The following is a 23067-nucleotide window of genomic DNA, read 5'->3' as shown; positions in this document are numbered from 1 at the left end:
AATTATATTTATTGGCTATTGATAAATATACGATGGTCTTTATTTATATTCACTGTATTATTACATTGCATTGTGTTAGACTAGTATTTCACATTCACTATTTGTGCAGCACAGTTGATGTGATTTATTTCATGTGGATGAGTCTTTGATTATTTTTTTGGTGCTAGCAGCTTTACTTTGGATTTCATTGCCATGGGAATGTCCTATAAAAAAAGCAGAAATTCTATAGTTTGTTAGCCAAAGATGCTTTACACATTTTGAGAATTCAAGTCTAATTCATCAGACACAATAATCTACATAATGTCCAGGTTTGTTGCTTATTGATGAGCACTTTTGCGGGGTGGCTGTGGTGGCACACAGTGCAAGTCTGTAAGGAGGTCATTATGGGCAGACAAATCTCTCTATTCTCCATCTACATGGCCGGCCTGCCTGCCAGGTGGGGCAGCTTATCACTAATTTATGTATGTTATTGGTATATTATATATTGTTATTCATTATTTTTTTTGGAATCATTTAGGAAGCATATGAGAGATATCAGATAGGCTGGGGGTTAATGTTCCTCTTTCGCCTTGGAAATGCTTGAATACACTGCCTCCTTACTATATATATATATATATATATATATATATATATATATATATATATATATATATATATATATATATATATATATATATATATATATATATATATATATATACACATATACACTGTATATAGCAGATGTAAACCGAAATATATAGAATATGACAGCATACATGTTTGTTTTCTACATATTACACACTATGGCATTGCTCTTGTAATATTTTATTTAATTTCAACATTTTATATTTAGAATATAAAATCTGACTTATGTTGGTTATTGTGTCTAAAGAAATGGCAAAATGCTGAACACGTTTTTGGCTAACCATCCATAGTTACACAGTTACATATTTCATCATGAGTACCATCATGGACAACAGTATTGGATTGGCAGTGGAAAAATATAGTAGGACTCTCGGTATGGCTCTGGACAATCCACTGAGATCTGCTGCTGAGCAGAGCTTGCATGACTCTATGGAGGATGGATCTGGATCATTGAGACTACTATTCCATAAAATGGAAAGGTCAATGATCTAAGAGATGAAAGCTTTTTGGGATAGAAAGACTCTCAGAATATTTGACTTTAGAACGGGTCCCACGAGGACTGAGGATAAAGAAGTTTCTGATGTTTGAGTTGATTGATGATAATTTGAGAAAGCAATGGACAGATATACTTACCAAATGCTCATTTGAGCTTATGAGAGCCATCATCAACTCTAAAACAGATAAGATTGATAATCTGCAACTAGAGATTTCCAGCATTAAAACAGAGATCCTGCCATTTAAGGAGCCCCCATTCTTCAAAGAACTTGATTCCAAATTGAGCGACAAGTTGGATCGAATTAAATGGGATATCATCAGTAATAAAAAGGCAAAGCTATTCCGTGATCAATTTGATTATTAAGCAAATACATGTACATTTGGAAGAAGCCGCAGTTTCAGTAAAACATCTAGCATTGCGGAAAAGCATGTCAGTTTTTCCGATACTGAAACAGAGGTGCTGGACTACACACCGGATCAGATTTGGATTCATCCATTGAGAACACTACCAGGAAAGATGCACAGCTATCTAATGACGCCCATTTAAACACATCGCATGGCCCTCAATCAATAAAAGAAAAAGGGAAAAAGTTATCCCATGTAAAAACAAGGAGAGGAGGCAGGAGGAAAAAGCGTCTACAATTTAAGAGGTCAACAGCAGAAGAGCCTTTAATGTATCGAATCTATTGCAGAAAGTGCTCACACCCTCAGATGTTTCGCTGCTTTCCAAAGGTTTGAACTTTTGCCCATTAAGACACTTTAATGTGTTTCAAACAGTTTTGGATGTTAACAAATTCTCTCGTAATTTAACTGTACGTAAACATTTTTTTCAGGATTGCCAAGATGATGTGTTGTCTGGGGTGTCTGGGGATGTTTCTTCTGACACCACTTTTGTTGACATGTCTATATGTAACAATTTTGAGGATTTGTGCGCTATACAATGTCTTGAAGAGCTGCAGAGTGAATCTGCTTTTGCACATCATGGGGAACATGTTCCACCTATACAGGCTCCCCTTGAATTGCGATCGGATTTTTATCTGATCAATTCCATGGTTAAATGTTTGGATTTGTTCCACATTTTTTTTGAAACTCACTAGGCCGGCCCTACGCTCTAACAATGGAGGTTATATTCATAATGATAATCTCACTATAGAAGAACGCAATGCGTTACAAACACTCAGTGTGGATACCTCTATTGTTATTAAAATGTCAGACAAGGGAGGTCTAGTGGTTGTTCAGGATGCCAACATGTAGAAGGAGGAAGCTCTCAGACAATTGTCAGATCAAGATGTGTATCAGACATTACCCAGTAACCCCACTGTTAAATTTAAAAGCATTTTACACACACTTGTGGAGAAAGGGGTGCGTTTGGGGGTACTGTCGAGGAAGGAGGCCTGATACTCCGATCATGTCTTTTTTTCATCACCTTCCAAAAACCCACAAAGGTCTTACCCCTTTAACTGGACGTCCAATTGTTGCTAGGATTGGATCTCTCAACGAACAACTTGGTTGTTGGGTTGATTACCAGCTACAACCATTAGTCAAAAATCTCCCCAGTTATCTTAGGGATACTAAACAACTACTTAACAATATGGATAAGATGACATGGGAGCCTGGATATGTGTGGATAGTCTGTGACTAGGGATGGGCCGAACACCGCCCGGTTCGGTTAGCACCAGAACATACCAAACAGGCCAAAAATTCGGCAGAACACACGAAAAACCGTTAAAGTCTATGGGACACGAACATGAATAATCAAAAGTGTTCATTTTAAAGGCTTATATGCAAGTTATTGTCATAAAAAGTGTTTGGGGACACGTCGTTTTTTCGGGAGCAGTGATTTTTTTTAATGCTTAAAGTGAAACAATAAAAATTAAATATTCCTTTAAATATTGTGCCTGGGGGGGTGTCTATAGTATGCCTGTAAAGTGGCGCATGTTTTCCGTGTTTAGAACAGTACCACAGCAAAATAAAATTTCTAAAGGAAAAATTGTCATTTAAAACTGATCGCAGCTATAATGAATTGTCGGGTCTCGGCAATATGGATAAAACTCATTGTAAAAAAGAGCATGGGACCCCCCCAGTCCATTACCAGGCCCTTTGGGTCTGGTATGAATATTAAGGGGTACCCCGAACCAAAAAAAAATAAATTGCGTGGGGGTCCCCCTAAAATCCATACCGGGCCCTTCGGGTCTGGTATGGATTTTAAGGGGAACCCTGCACCAAAATAAAATAAAATGGCATAGGGGTCCCCCCAAAATCCATACTAGATCCTTATCCAAGCACGCAACCTGGCAGGTCACAGGAAAAGAGGGTGGACGAGAGAGCACCCCCCTCCTGAACCGTACCAGGCCACAGGCCCTCAACATAGGGAGGGTGCTTTGGGGTACCCCCCAAAGCACCTTATCCCCACAACCCCTGCCCGGTGGTTGTGGGGGTCTGCGGGCAGGGGGCTTATCGGAATCTGGAAGCCCCCTTTAACAAGGGGACCCCCAGATCCAGGCCTCCCCCCCCTGTGTGAAATGGTAATGGGGTACATTGTACCCCTACCATTTCACAAAAAAGTGTCAAAATGTTAAAAAAAACAAGACACAGCTTGGGACAAGTGCTTTGTTAAAAAATAAAAAATAAAAATGTCCATTCATCTTCTTATATCTCTCCGCCGACGGACCGAAAAAGAAAAAAAAAACCCACCACCGATCCGCTTCCATGGGAGGCTCCCACCGTGTGACGCTTCATCGCCTTTGACAGTTTTTATATAACTGAGGGTGGGGCCACCCGGTGACGTACCCGGGTGACCCCGCCCCCCCGATGCACGGGGACTTTACCATGGCTTCCCCGTGGTGTCAGAGGGGGTCGGGGCCACCCGGCTATATAGAATCCTTGACTTTCTGCAGACGGGGTCAGAAATGAAGCTGGCCTTGAGTACTTTCAAAGGGCAGGTCTCGGCCTTATCGGTATTGTTTCAACAACCACTTGCTTCGCATTCTTTGGTCTGTAGTCTTTTTCAGGGGGTAACACGGCTTAATCCCCTGGTTAGGTCACCCCTGAACCCTTGGGACTTGAATTTAGTTCTGTTGGTGTTACAAAAACATCCTTTTTAAGCCGATAGGGCATATTCCCTTGGTCCTTTTGACAAGGAAACTAGTTTTTCTGTAACCATATCCTCTGCAAGAAGGGTATCAGAGTTGGCTGTTCTTTCTTGTAAAGAGCCATATTATTATTCACAAGGATAAGGTAGTATTGCGTCCTCATCCTAACTTTCTACCGAAGGTAGTGTCAGGTTTTTATCTAAACCAAGATGTTGTTCTACCATCATTTTTTTTTCAGGACCCTGTTCTATGGAAGAAAAATCACTACATTCTCTTGATGTGGTGAGAGCAGTCAAGGTCTACTTAAAGGCGACTGCTCAGATTCAAAAAATGGATGTTTTGTTTGTGTTGCCTGAAGGTCATAAAAGAGGACAGGCAGCATTACTATTTACTATTATTTCTAAATGGATTATACAACAACATGGATTGTTCAAGCTTATGGTTTAAAGAGGAAAGTTCCACCTTTTCATATTAAAGTGCACTCCACCAGGGCTGTTAGTACTTCCTGGGCAGTGCATCACCAAGCCTCCATGACTCAAATCTGCAAGGCCGCAACTTGGTCTTCATTCCATACATTTACCAGATTCTATAAAGTAGATGTAAAAGGTCATGAGGATATCGCCTTTGGGCGCAGTGTGCTGCAGGCAGAAGTATAAGTCCTCTGATCTCAGGGTGCCCTACTTTTGTGTCTCCCTCCCTTGTAATTTCAAAGTCATTGTTTCTAATTTTTAGGGACTTGTTAATGGCTGGAAGGGTACCACTGGATTGGCATAGGGGCAATGTGGTGCCCATATTTAAAAATGGATCTAAAGTCGTGAAGATACCGGAGAGTTTAATAAAAGACCACATAGACCAGTTCTTGCTGCAAAAAAATATTTTAAGCAACAGACAGCATGGATTCATGAAAGGCAGAAGTTGTTAAACAAACCTGATTTCTTTTTATGAGGAGGTACCGTATTTTCCTCTCCATAAGATGCTCTTTCCCCCCCCCCAAAAAAAGGGGGGGAAATGTCTGTGCGTCTTATGGAGCAAATATTGACCAGCCCCCTCCAGCCGTCGTTGCCACCGCCGGCGTGTTAAATACCGATCGGCTTCTCCTGGCAGGGGTGTACCAAGGAGGGCAAGGGGCGGTCCGCCCCGGGTGCCACACATGGGGGGTGTTAGTGGCATTGCTATTGGGGTGCGCTCCGCACCCAGGTCGAGTGACACCCACCAGAGGTGACACCATCCAGAGTGTGGCGAGAGCCCTGGCTGCTCCCTTTGGTAGTTTTTTTTTTCAGCCGGCACATTCCTGGCGCCGTGGCGCGCACTAGCCTGATCGTCTGTCACTGTGTTTTCTTCCTGCTCCTCCCACCACTATGTAATTATGTAACTATGCACTGGTGACAGTACGTACAAAAAAAGTGAATTACATTTTTTGATTCTTCATTTTCCAAAAAATTACAGTTTCAAAAAACTTTCCATGCATCTTACTAAATACCTTGGACTGTCTACTTTGCAAAAAAGGTGCCATTTGGGGGATATTTGTACCCTCCTGGCATTTTTGGGAATCAAGAAATTAGATGGGCCATCAGTACATCAGGATTGATCAATTTTCAGATATACAGTGGCTCACAAAATTGAGTACACCCCTCACATTTTTGTAAATATTTTATTATACCTTTTCATGTGACAACACTGATGCAATGATACTTTGCTACAATGTAAAGTAGTGAGTGTACACAGTGTCGGCTGGTGCTCAAAATTTTTTTTGGGGGATGCAAACAAACTGAAAAATTCAGAAAAAAAAACATCAATTGCAGCCTCACTGTGCCATCAATTGCAACCACTGTGCCATCAATTGCAGCCACTGTGCCATCAAACGCAGCCACTGTGCCCCATCAAACGCAGCCACTGTGCCCCATCAAACGCAGCCATTGTGCCATCAATTGCAGCAACTGTGCCAATTAAACGCAGCCACTGTGCCTATCAAACACAGCTACTGTGCCATCAAATGCAGCCACTCTGCCCATCAATTGCAGCCACTGTGCCCATCAATTGCAGCACCTGTGCCCATCATATGTAGCCTGTGTGTCCATTATATGTAGCCTGGGCGCCCATCAATTGCAGTGCATGTGCCCATCATATGCAGCCTGTGTGCCCATCATATGTAGCCTCTGTAACGCATCATATGTAGCCTCTGTAACGCATCATATGTAGCCTCTGTGCCAATCATATGTAGCCTGTGTGCCCATCATATGTAGCCTGTGTGCCCATCATATGTAGCCCGTGTGCCCATCATATGTAGCCCGTGTGCCCATCATATGTAGCCTGTGTGCCCATCATATGCAGCCTCTGTGACCCATCATATGTAGCTGTGTGCCCATCATATGCAGCCTCTGTGACCCATCATATGTAACCTGTGTGTCCATCATATGTAGCCTGTTTACACTTACCTCATCCTGGTGGCGGGTGATGGCGGCGTGCTGTGAGACATGCAGCAGATTACGGCTATGTCCTCCATGGCTCTCTATCCTCTCCCGTTCCGTTCCTCTACTCTCTTCCATTCCATTAGGTGTTCCATCAGGACGCCTGTGCCTTCAGCCAATCAGGTGACGGGTATTAGATCCATGCCTCCTGATTGGCTGAGAGGTGGTTCAGTGTTAGCAAAGCAAATATTCATTTGCTTTGCTAACCCAACTTTTGAAGCATATTAGAGCCTATGGCTCTAATCAGGTGCATCAAAACCCCCCCGCCACTATAATTCAGGGGGTGTCTACAGCGGCCATGGATAGATTTATGCAATGCATGAATCTATCCGTTTTACACAGAGAGGGGTGGCTGGAGAGAGGGGGCAGTGCCCGTGCACCCTTATGAGTGTACAATTTGTATAAGTGTAAATTTGCTGTCCTCTCAAAATAATTCATTACACAGCCATTAATGTCTAAACCGCTGGTAACACAAGTGAGTACACCCCTAAGTGAAAATGTCCAAATTAGGCCCAAAGTATCAATATTTTGTATGGCCACCATTATTTTCAAGCACTCCCTCAACCCACTTGCGAATGGAGTTCACCAGAGCTTCACAGGTTGCCACTGGAGTCCTCTTCCACTCCTCCATGATGACATCACGGAGCTGGTGGATGTTTGAGACCTTGCATTTCTCCACTTTTCCTTTTGAGGATGCCCCACATATGCTCAATAGGGTTTAGGTCTGGAGACATGCTTGGCCAGCCCATCACCTTTACCCTCAGCTTCTTTAGCAAGGCAGTAGTTGTCTTGGAGGTGTGTTTGGGGTCGTTATCATGTTGGAATGCTTCCCTGTGGCCAAGTCTCTGAAGGGAGTGATCATGCTTTACTTCAGTATGTCACAGTACATGTTGGCATGCATAGTTCCCTCCAGGGACGGACTGATAACTCATGGGGCCCCCGTGCAATAGGAGATTATGGGGCCCCCAGGCAATCAGAGATTATGGGGCCACACAGTATACACACACACACAGTATACAATCAGACAGTATACACATACATGTACACACAGTATACAGAGACAGATGTAAAAAAAACACAGATTTATACACACTGTCCCTGGTTTTACTGAGGCTGACAACCCTGATGGGGCCCCCTAGTAGTCCAGGGCCCTCGGGCAGTGCCCTAGTGGCTCAATGGTCAGTCCGCCCCTGGTTCCCTCAATGAACTGTAGCTCCCCAGTGCTGGCAGCACTCATGAAGCACCAGACCATGACACTCCTCCAAGACACACTTGTTTTTGTGCTCCTCACCTGGTTGCCGCCACACACGCTTGACACCATCTTAACCAAATAAGTTATCTTGGTCTCATCAGACCACAGAACATGGTTCCAGCAATCCATGTCCTTAGTCTGCTTGTCTTCAGCAAACTGCGGGCTTTCTTGTGCATCATCTTTAGAAGAGGCTTCCTTCTGGGACAACAGTCATGCAGACCAATTTGATGCAGCGTGCAGCATATGGTCTATGCACTGACAGGCTGACCCCCCCACCCTTTCAACCTCTGCAGCAATGCTGGCAGCACTCATACACCTTTTTCCCAAAGACAACCTCTGGATATGACGTCTTTGGCTGACCATGGCAAGGCCTGTTCTGAGTGGAATCTGTCTTGTTAAACCGCTGTATGGTCTTGGCCACTGTGCTGCAGTTTCAGGGTCTTGCCAATCTTCTTATAGCCTAGATCATCTTTATGTAGAACAACAATTCTTTTTTTCAGATCCTCAGAGAGTTCTTTGCCAAGAGATGCCATGCTGACCCTCCAGTGACCAGTATGAGAGAGTGAGAGCAATAACACCAAATTTTACACACCTGCTCCCGGTTCACACCTGAGACCTTGTAACACTAGTGAGTCACATGACACCAGGGAGGAAAAATGGCTAATTGGGCCCAATTTGGACATTTTTGCTTAGGGGTGTACTCACTTTTGTTGCCAGCGGTATAGACAATAATGGCTGTATGTTGATTTATTTTTAGGGGACAGCAAATTTACACTGTTATACAAGCTGTACACTCACTACTTTACGTTGTAGCAACGTGTCATTTCTTCAGTGTTGTCACAGGAAATGATATAATAAATGATTTACAAAAATGTGAGGGGTGTACTCATTTTTGTGAGATACTGTATATACCATAGTTTGTGGACTCTATTTATTTATTTACAAAGTTTTATAAGAGAAACATTTTTTTTTTCGTTTTTTTAATTTATTTAGCAAAAAAATGAAAAACCTATTGGTAAATAAATATCACAGAAAGAAAGCTATATTTGTGTGAACAAAATGATAACAATTTAGTTTGGGTACAGTGTTGCATGACCACACAATTGTCATTCAAAGTGTGGCAGCGCTGAAAGCACTGGTCAGCTCAGTAGAAGGTCAGCTCAGTAGATTATTTAAAAAAATAACTGGATGCATTCCTAAATGCACAAAATATAATTGAATACTAACATGTATAGGTAAAAACACCAGGGATTTAGGCAATATCCAATTGCCTCCTGGAGGATCGGGAAATGTTTTTTTTTGCCTCACTGGATCAAATGGATCATTCTTTATTGTTTTTTTTTTCCTTCTTTTGGATCAACTGTGGGTAAAGGATTATGTGAATTGAGGTTTTCTATATATTTTTTTTCTATTGTTTTTTTCAACCTATGTAAAGTTTGTAACTATGTAACACTGAATTAGTTGTCATTGGCAAGAAAAAAAGCAATGGATAATTAGAGGCATTGCCACCCCTTTTTAACATCTTTGCCACTATCACAAAGGGCTGCCTATAACGTCTAGGCAAATACTAATTAAAATGGCTGTGTATAGGCCATATTATGTATTAAAAAGTACCTTTCTCCCAAATATAATTAAACTCATTGGAGACATGTCTTGGTGACACATTCCCTTTATATTAGACCATATACTGTAGCTATAAATAATAAATGATTCACTATAACCTGCCCTTCCCTCAAGTGAAATCAAATAGCAGCACTAAAATAACAAAAAAAACAAAAAAAAGGTATATATGTGTATATATATATATTAATAAAGCTAAAATGTGACAAACTATTAAGTATTACTTAATTGTTATCAAAATTCATACAGTATATATTAAATAAATAGCATAAAAAGTCCAATAAACAGTGACGTAGTGATGTAAGTGATGATTCATACAATAATATGATATAGATCTTCAGTAAAAAAATCTTCCACCACACCGCTGTGAAATGTGATCTCCACTCCCCTTCAGCGAGCAAACTCACCAGCTACTTTTGCCTTACACTCTCGTGTTCGGCTCACAGGCTATTCCCACACAGTAGGGGGCACAGTGATAACCTCCACTCAATCCCTGTTGGATGTCCAGAGTATATATACAAGCGTACTCTCCACATGAAAGAAAGAAAAGCGATCCAATAGTGCAGTAAAGCAATAAACTTTAATACAAGCAACACTCTCCTCCACCATTGAACTCACATTTCATAAACTTGAATCAAGCAAAAAAGCACAGCAAACATGGTCATCACCAAAAAAAAACACTCTCCAAATGATGAACGGACGTATGGTGGTCACGGCGGACCCAGGCAGCTAGGTGCTCGGTGACACTCTCACCCGTTCCCCCGAGTCTCCTGGAGCCGCTTCCCCGCTTCCTCGTATGGCGCTTCCTGTCACAGCGTCCTACGTCAAGCGCGTCAGATTGCCTCGTAGCCACGCCCCGACATGTTTCGTCACACGGGACTTATTCATGGGATTGGCTAAACTATCTGGCAATCTTTCTTAAATACCCCCCTCTCCTATGACGCGCGGCAATGATGACACCGCGCCTGCGCACTACCTGTGTCTCCGCTCGCACCATACGTGTACATTGCTTTGTGTGCAAAGATCAACATACATTTAAAATCATCTATTACTGCAAACGTTAAGTATGCCACTATACATCAACAAGAGAACTGATTGGTAAATCCGCAAAGCCATCTGTGGACAGTGCAGATCACCAATCATACTCACGTGTGTTCTATATTGCAGGTATAAAGTGACACTTTATAAAACATTATATTAAAATTATAAAATTTTAATACTGTAAAAAATATTAAAACTGAATGGTTGAAAAAATAAAATAAATAGTAAAATAAAGAACTTTACCCATTACGGTCCATCCCAGATTATTATATCTCCTGGGCACCCTAAATGAACCCCGACGACACACATTTCTTATCTCAGATTCCCTTTCTGAAATTACTAAAGTGCAATCTGTTATCATATCCAGTCTGTCACTCCCACTTATAGGTGATCTCATAATTGCGTTGATGTTGTAGATTCTCAACCTATAAATATTTAAAATTAGGATGACATGTATAGAAGGACCTCAACTGTTCTCTCAATAATCATTAATAAAACAGTTGAGGTCCAATTCTATATTTAAACCCCCAGGGAAAAGACATCTAAAAAGGTATATCCATCGGGTTTCTCGTTGAGAAAGATCCCTTATTCTGTTTGAGCCCCTCCATGATGGATATACAATGTCTATCCCACAAAACTGTAGTGCACTGGGGTCCTGGTTATGATATTCCTTAAAATGGAGGGACACGCTGTGATACCTAAAACCATTTTTTATATTGGTTAAATGCTCAGAAATACGGACCCTCAGTAGTCTTTTCGTGCGTCCTACATAGAACAGGCCGCATGGGCACCACATCAAGTACACCACGAATGATGAATTACATGTGATGAACTCCTTTATTTCAAATGTCTCATTTACTCGATTAGTGATGCTCTTCGTGCTCCTGCTCCTGTTTCTCACTGTTCTACAACATATGCACTTATTACACGGAAAAAAACCTTTTAGATTGATTTTAATTGATGGTCGGCCTGGAGGGTCAAGAATTTTTCTTACCACTTTGTCTCCAAAGTTGGGGGCCCTTCTGTAAATAAACTTAGGGGTTTCTGGTAACATCTCTCCTAGATGTCGATCCCTACGGAGTATGTACCAATATTTTTTGAAAATGTTCTCTATCTCTCTGTACTGGCTATGATAGTTCGATATAAAGCCCCATTGATGTTTTTCCTCAGATTTAATCCTTTCTTTATTTTTCATCTGAAAAGCAATGTACACGTATGGTGCGAGCGGAGACACAGGTAGTGCGCAGGTGCGGTGTCATCATTGCCGCGTGTCATACGAGAGGGGGTATTTAAGAAAGATTGCCAGATAGTTTAGCCAATCCCATGAATAAGTCCCTTGTGACGAAACATGTCGGGGCGTGGCTACGAGGCAATCTGACGCGCTTGACGTAGGACGCTGTGACAGGAAGCGCCATACGAGGAAGCGGCTCCAGGAGACTCGGGGGAACGGGTGAGAGTGTCATCGAACACCTAGCTGCCTGGGTCCGCCGTGACCACCATACGTCCGTCCATCATTTGGAGAGTGTTTTTTTTTGGTGATGACCATGTTTGCTGTGCTTTTTTGCTTGATTCAAGTTTATGAAATGTGAGTTCAATGGTGGAGGAGAGTGTTGCTTGAATTAAAGTTTATTACGTTACTGCACTATTGGATCGCTTTTCTTTCTTTCATGTGGAGAGTACGCTTGTATATATACTCTGGACACCCAACAGGGATTGAGTGGAGGTTATCACTGTGCCCCCTACTGTGTGGGAATAGCCTGTGAGCCGAACACGAGAGTGTAAGGCAAAAGTAAATGTATAAGAACCAGTGCGCAAAACCACAATGTGAGTGAAAGAATTTTAAAACTGATGGTAAAATACCCGATAGAGAGCCGCCAACATAGATAGGTCCACTCAGTTCCCCCAGAATAAAATATTAAATAAAGATATGTGGCGCTATTCCATCAATCAGTAACAAATTAAGATGTGAGATGAAGTAGGCAGAGTGAGCTCCACCTCATATAATGAATGCCAGGAAAAATTATTTAAAGCCTAGGAATAAATGTCACCATACAAGAGTAAATCAGAAAAAGGAATCAGTTCTGCAATATGGGCTGACTTCCCAAACTCGATGATCACCAAAAAAAAAAAAAAATCATACACAAGTGATAACTAGTATCTCACAGGCAACCACTGGAGATTGAATAACTTCTAGTGCTAATAACAAAATAAGTGAATCTTCAGCGTGAACTGAAAAATAGATGTAATGGACTGGCATAAAGTGCAAAAAAATTCCTAAGGTCAGCAAAGATATTCATATAATGCACAATAAAATGAATTCCAAAAATAATAATAGTGCAATCATGCCATAATACACTAGTGTAAAATAAATGAAATAATGTTAAATAATAATGTATATTGAATTAGTAATTTAAATAAATAAAAAATCAAATGCGATAGGACAGATAATCCCACCACAGAGATGCTGTCCCAAACGGTGACAATAGTGCAATATAGTCCATACAAAAGGTGCAGTAGTGATGGGTGATTTCCACAAAAAAACAGTCTTTGAACACAGTGCAAAATGTGCAGTGACTGATGCTTTTCTTCTATGCACGTTCTAGTGCATCTCCCAGGTGTTTCCCCCAGCCTCTCACCTCCAGCAGCGGCCCCCAATGGGCCAAATAAAGCGGGTAGATATTCTAGGAGAGGATGTGTTTCCTGCAGCGTGTCTTAAACATCAAATGGGTCTGTCTCTCTGCAATTCATCCCAACAGCTCCCAGCACTCTCAGCGATCCCAGCGGTTATTTAAGAACAAAGGAGAGGTCTCATGGTGCAGTAATTAAAAACACATTTATTGAACATTTATATCCAGTGGTTGCCTGTGAGATACTAGTTATCACTTGTGTATGATTTTTTTTTTTTTTTGGTGATCATCCAGTTTGGGAAGTCAGCCTATCATATTCACAGATTCACTATTTTTGTCACCTGATGAGCGGTAGCTGATATATTTATTTCACTAAGCACTGAGTCAGTTTATTATTCAATTGCTGGTATTCATTTATATATTTTTTCTTCATATTGCAGAACTGATTCCTTTTTCTGATTTACTCTTGTATGGTGACATTTATTCCTAGGCTTTAAATAATTTTTCCTGGCATTCATTATATGAGGTGGAGCTTACTCTGCCTACTTCATCTCACATCTTAATTTGTTACTGATTGATGGAATAGCGCCACATATCTTTATTTAATAAGGCAAAAGTAGCTGGTGAGTTTGCTCGCTGAAGGGGAGTGGAGATCACAGCGGTGTGGTGGAAGATTTTTTTATATCATACTATTGTATGAATCATCACTTACATCACTACGTCACTGTTTATTGGACTTTTTATGCTATTTATTTAATATATACTGTATGAATTTTGATAACACTAGAATATATTTTGCTCTTAAGTGAGTAATACTTAATAGTTTGTCACATTTTAGCTTTATTAATATATATATACACATATATACCTTTTTTTTGTTTTTTTTGTTATTTTAGCGCTGCTATTTGATTTCACTTGAGGGAAGGGCAGGTTATAGTGAATCATTTATTATTTTTGCACTGTTTGAATTTTAAGCGGCAGCTGTCAGTGAGGTTTAGATCTGTAAGTGCAGCGTTTGGCACATAGGAAGGGGCGGTGATCCTGTGGACCATATTAAGTGATACTGTAGCTATAGGTGGCAAAAAGCTGGTGGCAAAATTATCTGCTGGCATGCGCTCAGACAAGTGTAGCTGCAGAATACTTGCACAAATGAAATGCACAGCATTCTCTACACTAGCTAGTGTGTCACTGACATCATTCCAATACTTCTGTTCAAATAGAGGTTTAAGAAACCCTAATAACACATAGTATTGGTAATTCTTGTTATAAGGTTAGAGGGTAGAAAAGTATGATGTGCAAGGGTAAAAAAAAGTGTAGAGCATAGGGAAACACTGCACTGCACTGCACTGAAACCTATAATCTATAACCTATAAATCCCATAGACTTGAAATGTAAACAAGAGTACTATATTAACTGGAATATTAACCTCCCTGGCGGTATGATTATTTCTGATTTTAGGTGCTGAAAGCGGTACAATTATTTTGCACAGAAATTTGGCGTTTTATATTGTAGGCCTGTAATTCTTAGGAATAGTTCACTTGAATCTGTCCAAACAAGAGTCTAGTAGACATCCCGGGTATGATAAAGTTTGAAAAACGAAATAAAAAATTATAATATAATAAATAACTATAAATAATTATAACAAATAATAATATAATAATAATAAAAATTATTCAATAATGTAATCAAATCAAAAACACTGAAATTTGCTCAGTTGCAGAATTTTAGCTTTTGTTACTTTTAGTGTTTGATGACGGATCTCCTCACAAATCACTATCGCTCAATTCTGCAAGTGATTCTAATTTATTATCGCTTTTTTCTAGCTGCTCTAAAACCACTTTTGATGTAAAGAGACAGTTTTGGTTGCTATGGACAATCTCCAGTTTCCTGGCAGAAAGAACAGTTTTATATATATAAAACTGCATGCAGGACACTGGACAGACCACTAGGGACAAAGGGGATGTGTAGTTATTTGATACAGTACTGTAATCTGTAAGATTACAGTATGCTGTATCTATACTGTGTGTTTCACTTTTGAATTTACCGCCGAACTCCGTCCCCGTGCGTCGCAACGCTCGCAGGGAACGGAGCTCGGCACTGTGAATCGAGCGAGACACAGCGGCTCGCCGATCACAGCGGGGAGACCTCGCAGGATCCAGGGGACAAGGTAAGTATGCTCTTCCTGGATCCTGCGATGCAAGCCTGAGTCTGGCTCGGGGTTACCGCTTTTGGTATGAAAAATCCAACCCGAGCCAGACTCGGGAATACCGCCAGGGGGGTTAACTGGAATATCTAAGTTTTAACATTTCAGTGAGCCTGCATCAATTTGTGTGTGTAAAGATATGTATGGAAATATTGAGTGACTATTACTGTATACTTTGAACACTGTATACTTTGAAATAATGAAAACAATATTTCACATTTTTGTGAGGGACACAGGATTTTATAATTGATATTATAGTTCTGTACATTTGTATGTGTGTTGGTTAAAGAACATTTTTCTTAGCTAAACCTTTACTCTAAAAAATGGTTTGTTGTATTTACTTCCATATTTACCCATATTTAGAGATCTGTGAATGAATGAACTACAAGCCATCTTCCACAGTAGTAGACATGGGTGCAATATTTTGTAGACTCCAGTGTAAAAAAAAATAAATAAATGCACATTTTTTTACCTGCAAAATCATGCGCATTTATTCTTTTTCTTTTATAGGGCAGGTGAACTTAGCCTTAACCACATGCCGCCCGCCGGCTGTCATTTGACGGCCAGGCAGCACGGCTCTCGTTCTGGGAGGGCGTCATATGACGCCCTCGCCTTCCCGGCCCACCAGGGGGCGCACGCGCACTGTCGGCAGCACCCGGCGTGTCACTGGGGACCCGATGCACGTGCCCGGCGGCCGCGATGTCCGCTGGACACCCGCGATTGCCCAGTAACACAGCAGGACCATGGATCTGTGTGTGTAAACACACAGATCCAGGTCCTGTCAGAGGAGAGGAGACCGATGGTGTGTTTTCAGTACAGAGGAACACTAATCGGTCTCAACCTCTTGTGAGTCCCCTCCCCCCACAGTTATAATCACTCGCTAGGAAACCCCCTAGTGTTAACCCCTTCCCTGCCAGTCACATTTATACAGTAATCAATGCATTTTTATAGCACGGATCGCTGTATAAATGTGAATGGTCCCAAAAATGTGTCAAAAGTGTCCAATATGTCCGCCGCAATATCGCAGTCATGATAAAAATCGCAGATCGCCACCATTACTAGTAAAAAGAAAAAATAATAATAAAAATGCTATAAATATATCCCCAATTTTGTAGACGCTATAACTTTTGCGCAAACCAATCAATATACGCTTATTGCAATTTTTTTTACCAAAAATATGTTGAAGAATACATATCGGCCTAAACTGAGGAAAAAATTTGTTTAAAAAAAAAAAAATTGGATATTTCTTATAGCAAAAAGTAAAAAATATTGTGTTTTTTTCAAACTTGTCACTCTTCTTTTGTTTATAGCACAAAAAATAAAAACCGCAGAGATGATCAAATACCACCAAAAGAAAGCTCTATTTGTGGGGAAAAAATGATAACAATTTCATCTGGGTACAGTGTTGCATGACCACACAATTGTCATTCAAAATGTGACAGTGCTGAAAGCTGAAAAATGGCTTGGGCAGGAAGGGGGTGAAAGTGCACTGTGTTGAGGTGGTTAAGGAAGCATTTTGCATTAAATACATTAATATAACAATATAAAACATACATTAGCATAACAAAAATTAATACTTGACAAATGTATTAATCCCACAAATTTATTGTAAGCTATTCTAACTTAACATTCTGTGGTTTCCAAGTTAAAGCTATTTAGTTCTGAAAACCTAAATTAAGTGACTTAATTTTTGTCATGTTAGCGAAATGTAGCCTTATTTATTAAAGGCATTAATACAGTGCTGAAGTCCCTACATACCTTCATATTAGTCACTGTCCTAAGGCTCGGATCACACTAATGCATTTTTTTTATGCATTTTTCATTTTGCAGAAATGCAGGGAAATTTTTTAACATGGGTTCCTATGGAATAAGTTCACATCAATGCATTTTGTGCCTCTGCATTTTTGGAAAGGGTAGGAGACTTTTTCCCGCAAAATGCAGCGTTTTGCATGTAATAGAATTCAATGGACCTGCATCCAAAATGCAAGTAATGCGTTTTTACCGCAATTTTGCCTCACTTTTGCCGCGATTTGCGTTTGGCTTTTTTTTTTATTCCTTTTTTTACACTGCATATAGCTGGTTGCTAAGGAGGGGGCTGGGTCCTTAACAACCGATGAGTCATCAGCTGTCAGCTGGCTTCCCACTCAATGTAAAAAAAAAATGCCGGCTAAAAAAAAAAAATTGTGAATAAAAAACAGCATGGGGTCCCCCCCCAGTCCATACCAGGCCCTTGGGTCTAGTATGAATTCAGAAGGGACCCCCACACACCAAAATTTAAAAAAAAATGGCGTGGGGGCCCCCCAAAATCCATACCAGACCCTTTTCCGAGCATGCAGCCCTCAACATGGGGTTCTGCGTCCCCTACCCTAAAGCACCTTGCCCCCATGTTGATGGGGACAAGGGCCTCTTCCCGACAACCTTTGCCCGGTGGTTGCCAGTTGTTGTCGAGGAAGAAGTACACCGGACAAAGAAGACAGAAGAAGAGTGGAAGAAGAAGCAGGGGGAGGAGGAGAAGAACGGAGGAAAAAGAGGAGAAGAAGAAGATTTTTAATAAAAGACTTGTCAAAAATGGTCTACTGTATTTTTTAATGCTACACTACTTTTTTTTTAGTGGATGGGTAGGGGTACAATGTACTCCATAATCATTCATATAGGGGGGGCCGGGATCTGGGGGCCCCCTTGTTAATGGGGGCTTCCAGATTCCGATAAGCCCCCCGCCAGCAGACCCCGACAACCGCCAGGCAAGGGTTGTCGGGAAGAGGTCCTTATCCCCCCCTGCCCCAAAGCACCCATCCCCCCATGTTGAGGGCAAGTGGCCTGGTATGGTTCAGGAGAGCGAACAAGACAAGGAATTGGTCGCACACTGGAACTCCAAATTATCTCAATGTCATCTTTATTATTAAAAGGGTCAGACAGATACCTGCAATGGTAGAAATTTCACAAGCGATAGCTTGCTTGTTCACAACCCATGGTTAAGGAGGGGGGGCGCTCGCTCCTCCCCTCCCTTTCCTGACCTGCCGGGCTGCATGCTCGGATAAGGGTCTGGTATGGATTTTGGGGGGACCCCGACGCCATTTTTTTAAAATTTTGGCATGGGGGTCCCCTCCGAATCCATACTAGACCCAAAGGCCTGGTATGGACCTGGGGGGGGGAACCCCACGCAGTTTTTTCTCTCAATTTTTTTTTTAGCCGGCCTTAGCAACCAGCTATATACAGTGTAAAAAAAAACTGCAAAAAGCAAAATCACGGTAAAAACGTGTGTCCAAAAACCGCAAAAAGCACTGCTGAAAAGCTCAAAAGCAACATCGAGCCTAAGGCCCCATTCACACTAGCGCGTTTTTTGATGCATTTTGCATTTTGCAGAAATGCACGGGAATTTTTTAACATGGGTTCCTATGGAACATGTTCACATCAATGCTTTTTTGTATCTCCGCGTTTTTGGAAAGGGTCGGGGACTTTTTGGCTGGATTCACACCTATGCAGTTTTAGTGCTTTTTGCATTTTGCAGATTTGCACTACAGTCCATTTAACATGGTTTCCTATGGAACACGATCTGTAGTGCAGATATGCAAAATGCAAAAAGCACAAAAAATGCATAGGTGTGAATCCAGCCCTTCTCATGCAAAATGCAGCGTTTTGCATGTAATGGTTTTCAATGGACAAGCATCAAAAACGCAAGTGCACCTTTTTTGCAGCGTTTTTGATGTGTTTTTGGTGCGTTTTTGGTGCGTTTTTGCCGTTTTTTTTTTTTTTTATTTTTTTATTTTTTTGTAATTTTTTTGTAAGACTGTAAAAAAAAATGAAAAAAAAAAAAAAAAAAAAACGCAAAACGCAAATCGCGGCAAAAACGCGGCAAAAACGTGGCAAAAACGCGGCTCAAAAACGCGGCAAGCATGAAAAAAAACCCTCCAAAAACGCTCAAAAGCAACATGCATAGGTGTGAATCCAGCCTAAGGCTGGATTCACACCTATGCATTTTTTGTGCTTTTTGCATTTTGCAGATTTGCACTACAGTCCATTTAACATTGTTTCCTATGGAACACGATCTGTAGTGCAAATCTGAAAAATGCAAAAAGCACAAAAAATGCATAGGTGTGAATCCAGCTGCAGCTGTTCACGCCAGATGCAGTTCAGTGCATTTTTTTCAGCACTAAAAATGCATGCAGTGTTTTCCATTTATTCTAATAGCTATAGTTCACACCAGTGTAGTCAATTCCAGTCAGTTTTCGGTTCGTTTCCAATGCAGAAAAAAAAAAGTAGAGTGTGCTGCACTTTTTCTGCACAGAACTGCACTGGCACCTAGCAAATTGTAACAAAAACGCACTGGAACTTTGTGTGATGTAAAATGTAAGCAAAAACTGATCCGCAACCTATCTGGAGTGCATTTTTGTGGTGTGAACTGGCCCTAAAAATGCATGCACAGTGTTTCTCATGTATTCCAATAGCTCTAGTTCACACCAGCGCAGTCAGTTCCAGTCAGTTTCTGGTGCAGAAACTGACCGGAAACTAACTGGAACTGACTGCATTGTTTTTTTAGTGCAGAAAAAAAAATCTACCAACAAGTCCTTGGAGTGTGGGAGGAAACCCATGTAAGCATAAAGATAACATGGAAAATCCATGTAGATAACATTCTGGCCAGGATTCAAACTGAGGACCCCTTTGTTGCACGACAGAAGTACTAACCTCTAAGCCTTCATTTTAGTTCTAGCACTTCTACTGTGTAATGTATGTGGATATAGGAAAATGTTTTTGCCAGAATTGTATTGCTAAATGAAAAAAATTATTCCTTTATTATATAATCAAATGTTACTTAACAATAAAAATGCATCTCTATTAAATTTTGCTTTGCAATAGCGGCGTCCTCAATTGAATCTTGGCCAGGACTCTGCATAGAGTTTGCATATTCCCACTGTGCTTTTGTGGGCTTCCTGCCACACTGCAAAGACTTCTATCAAATAAAATCCCAATAAAATACATATATATTTTTGGTTGTAACATGAAAACATTTGGAAAATTTAAAGGGGTATGAATACTTTTTCAAGGCACTGTGTGTGTGTGTGTGTGTGTGTGTGTGTGTGTGTGTGTGTGTGTGTGTGTGTGTGTGTGTGTGTGTGTGTGTGTGTGTATATATATATATATATATATATATATATAGTTTTTATTCTATAGCTGTAGCATAATAATAGTTTTTAGAAAACATTTCTACAAGGTGCAAAATAAAAGCTAGTGCTAGCTCTCAAGAGTTGACCAGTAACCATGAAAAGTACAGTTATATTAGACTGAGGCCGGGTTCACACTTTTACAAATTGGATGTGGCTTTTCTCGCATCCAATTCGCATAGCAGGAGATTGTGGATCTCTATGGAGCCAGTTCATACATCTCCGCAGCAGCTCTGGTGTGAATTGCACAGGAGCCCTGTGTGTCTTTTGGTCTGCTTCAGGTCTGAATTCATCCCAAAATTCAGGCTGAAATAAGACCTGAAACGGTGAATGGAGATGTACCGGACTCCTGCTGTGAGCTGCTGCATTCTCCAGTGTGAACCCAGCCTGAGGTGAAGTCCGGCGTACATGTAAAAATATCATAAAGTAACTATACTTTTCAATTTTAGTAACATTTTGAGAGTTAGGACCACACTTTACAGTAGAGCCTTGGCGAGGCAGTGTGCCTTCCACATATATTTGCAAATGTGTGCAACTAAAATTTCTGTTTTCAATGTAAATTGTCAGTTTTATTTGTAGGCTAACCATTTGTTTTATTTGCAGGCTAATTGGTAAGTGTGCTGGGAAAGCTTTTGTTTGTTTGTGCTGTGCAATACCCTTCCATGCACACCTTACTACAAAAGTTAATCATAAATTGGTGTGGTCTCCATTTATGTAAATAGATTTGACAATTTAAAATAGATTACATTAATCAATCAATACAACTATAATATATTATATTTAATATATAATAATATAATATACGAGGGGCCTTCAAAAAGTTTCCGCACTTTTATACTTTCTTTGGAAACAGTGAGGGAGGGGGGAGTTTTGCTAATGGCATTAAAAAGTTGGTATGACGCTGGGAAAAATACATCGCAAAGGAAGGTGACTATGTAGAAAAGTAATGTAATTTGTTTTTTTTTTTAAATCTTAATAAAAAGAGTTAAAAAAAGTGTGGAAACTTTTTTGAAGAACCCTTTTATATATAAGGTAAACATAAATCATTCTGAACGGTAAAAGTATAAAATATTAAATACCACAGCAAACTGACTTTCTTTATCAAAGGGTTTAAAACAAATTTGAATTCTATCCACAATTTCAGAATCTGAAATTATAATTGGAAAAATATAAATGAAAAAAATGTAAATCGTGAAACTTACTTGAAATGATCACTTGTGTCCCTTCCCCGAAGTTTTTTCTATAGTATGCACTGTGATTCATAGCTTACTTAAATGTAACAGCTGTGTAGATGCAGAATTTAACATATAAGAGAACATAGGGTATCTGGCTTTTGATTTCACTAACTATTGGAACTTGCAAAATATTTATTTATTCAGTTAGTTATTCAGTTAGTTAACTGAACACCTCACTCAATAGAAGCAATATTTCCCCAGTTGGTGTACAGTCCCTTTAAGGTGCTATTCATACAAATGTAGATACAACAGCAATGTATTATTAATAAGGTTAGGGTAAAAATATGAAAAATTAAGAATAAAAGCAATCAAAGATCAGTAAAAGTCCATATACTGTATGTGAAATAGAGTGCAAAAAGCCCCAACGTTGATGATATCAAGCTGTGAATCAATCCAAATGATAAGTGTTCTCCAAGTTTGTGACACCAGTACTCTCACACTCCTTACCAGATGGAGAGAACTTAATAAACAGAGATCAATAGCACTTTGCTGTGATATAACCACAACCACAACAGCAATTCAGGTTTGATATGGCTCCAGACAGATGGAAAGACTGTAACATATAGCGATCAAATGCGCCTTTGTGGTAACCCAGCCACAATATCTCCAACAGCTACTCAGGTCTGCTATGGCTCCATTCATTTGGCAAATGAGGTAAAAGCAGAAAAAAGGTCAAACTTATAGTGCAGCGCTTCAATACTGAGCACTTTTACACGCCTTCCTGCCCAGGCCAATTTTCAGCTTTCAGCGCTGTCACACTTTGAATGACAATTGCACGGTCATGCAACGCTGTACCCAAATTAAGTTTTTGTCATTTTTTTCACACAAATAGAGCTTTCTTTTGGTGGTATTTAATCACCTCTGGGATTTTTTTTTTTTTTGCTAAAAAAAGGAAAAAAATCTAGAAAATTTTGAAAAAAAAAGGTTTTCTTAGTTTCTGTCAGAAAATTTTGTAAATAAGTAATTTTTCTCCTTCACTGAGGTGGCACTTATGGGCACTGATGAGACAGCACTGAAGGGCACTGATTAGGTGGCACTGATGAGGAGGCACTAATATGCCAAACTGATGGTCACCGATAGGTGGCACTGATATGTGGCACTGATGAGCACTGATGGGTCACACTGATGAGCACTGCGAGGGGAGATGATAAAATGCACTTCTGTGTTTACATGTGATTGGCTGTGATTGGACACAGAAGACTACATGGGTAAAGAGTCGCATCATCAGCTCTTTAAAGAGATCAGGGT

General features: G+C 40.4%; 1 gene segment (V, D, J or C); it reads right to left on the bottom strand.

The window, feature by feature from the left end:
* The window catches only part of LOC141145978 (Ig heavy chain C region, secreted form-like), a 91016-nt gene extending 69169 nt beyond the window's left edge, over positions 1-21847 (bottom strand). Inside the window, 1 exon segment of the C gene segment in view lies at positions 21787-21847. Within this exon segment, the coding sequence occupies positions 21787-21847 (61 nt within the window).
* Between the last annotated feature and the right edge of the window lie 1220 nt (positions 21848-23067).

The sequence above is a fragment of the Aquarana catesbeiana genome, linkage group LG05, assembly GCF_042186555.1.
Source record: "Aquarana catesbeiana isolate 2022-GZ linkage group LG05, ASM4218655v1, whole genome shotgun sequence".
In the NCBI taxonomy this organism is placed as follows: Eukaryota; Metazoa; Chordata; class Amphibia; order Anura; family Ranidae; genus Aquarana; species Aquarana catesbeiana.
Note: the sequence above shows the minus strand (reverse complement) of the source record. Positions and strands in the feature narration are given on the sequence as shown.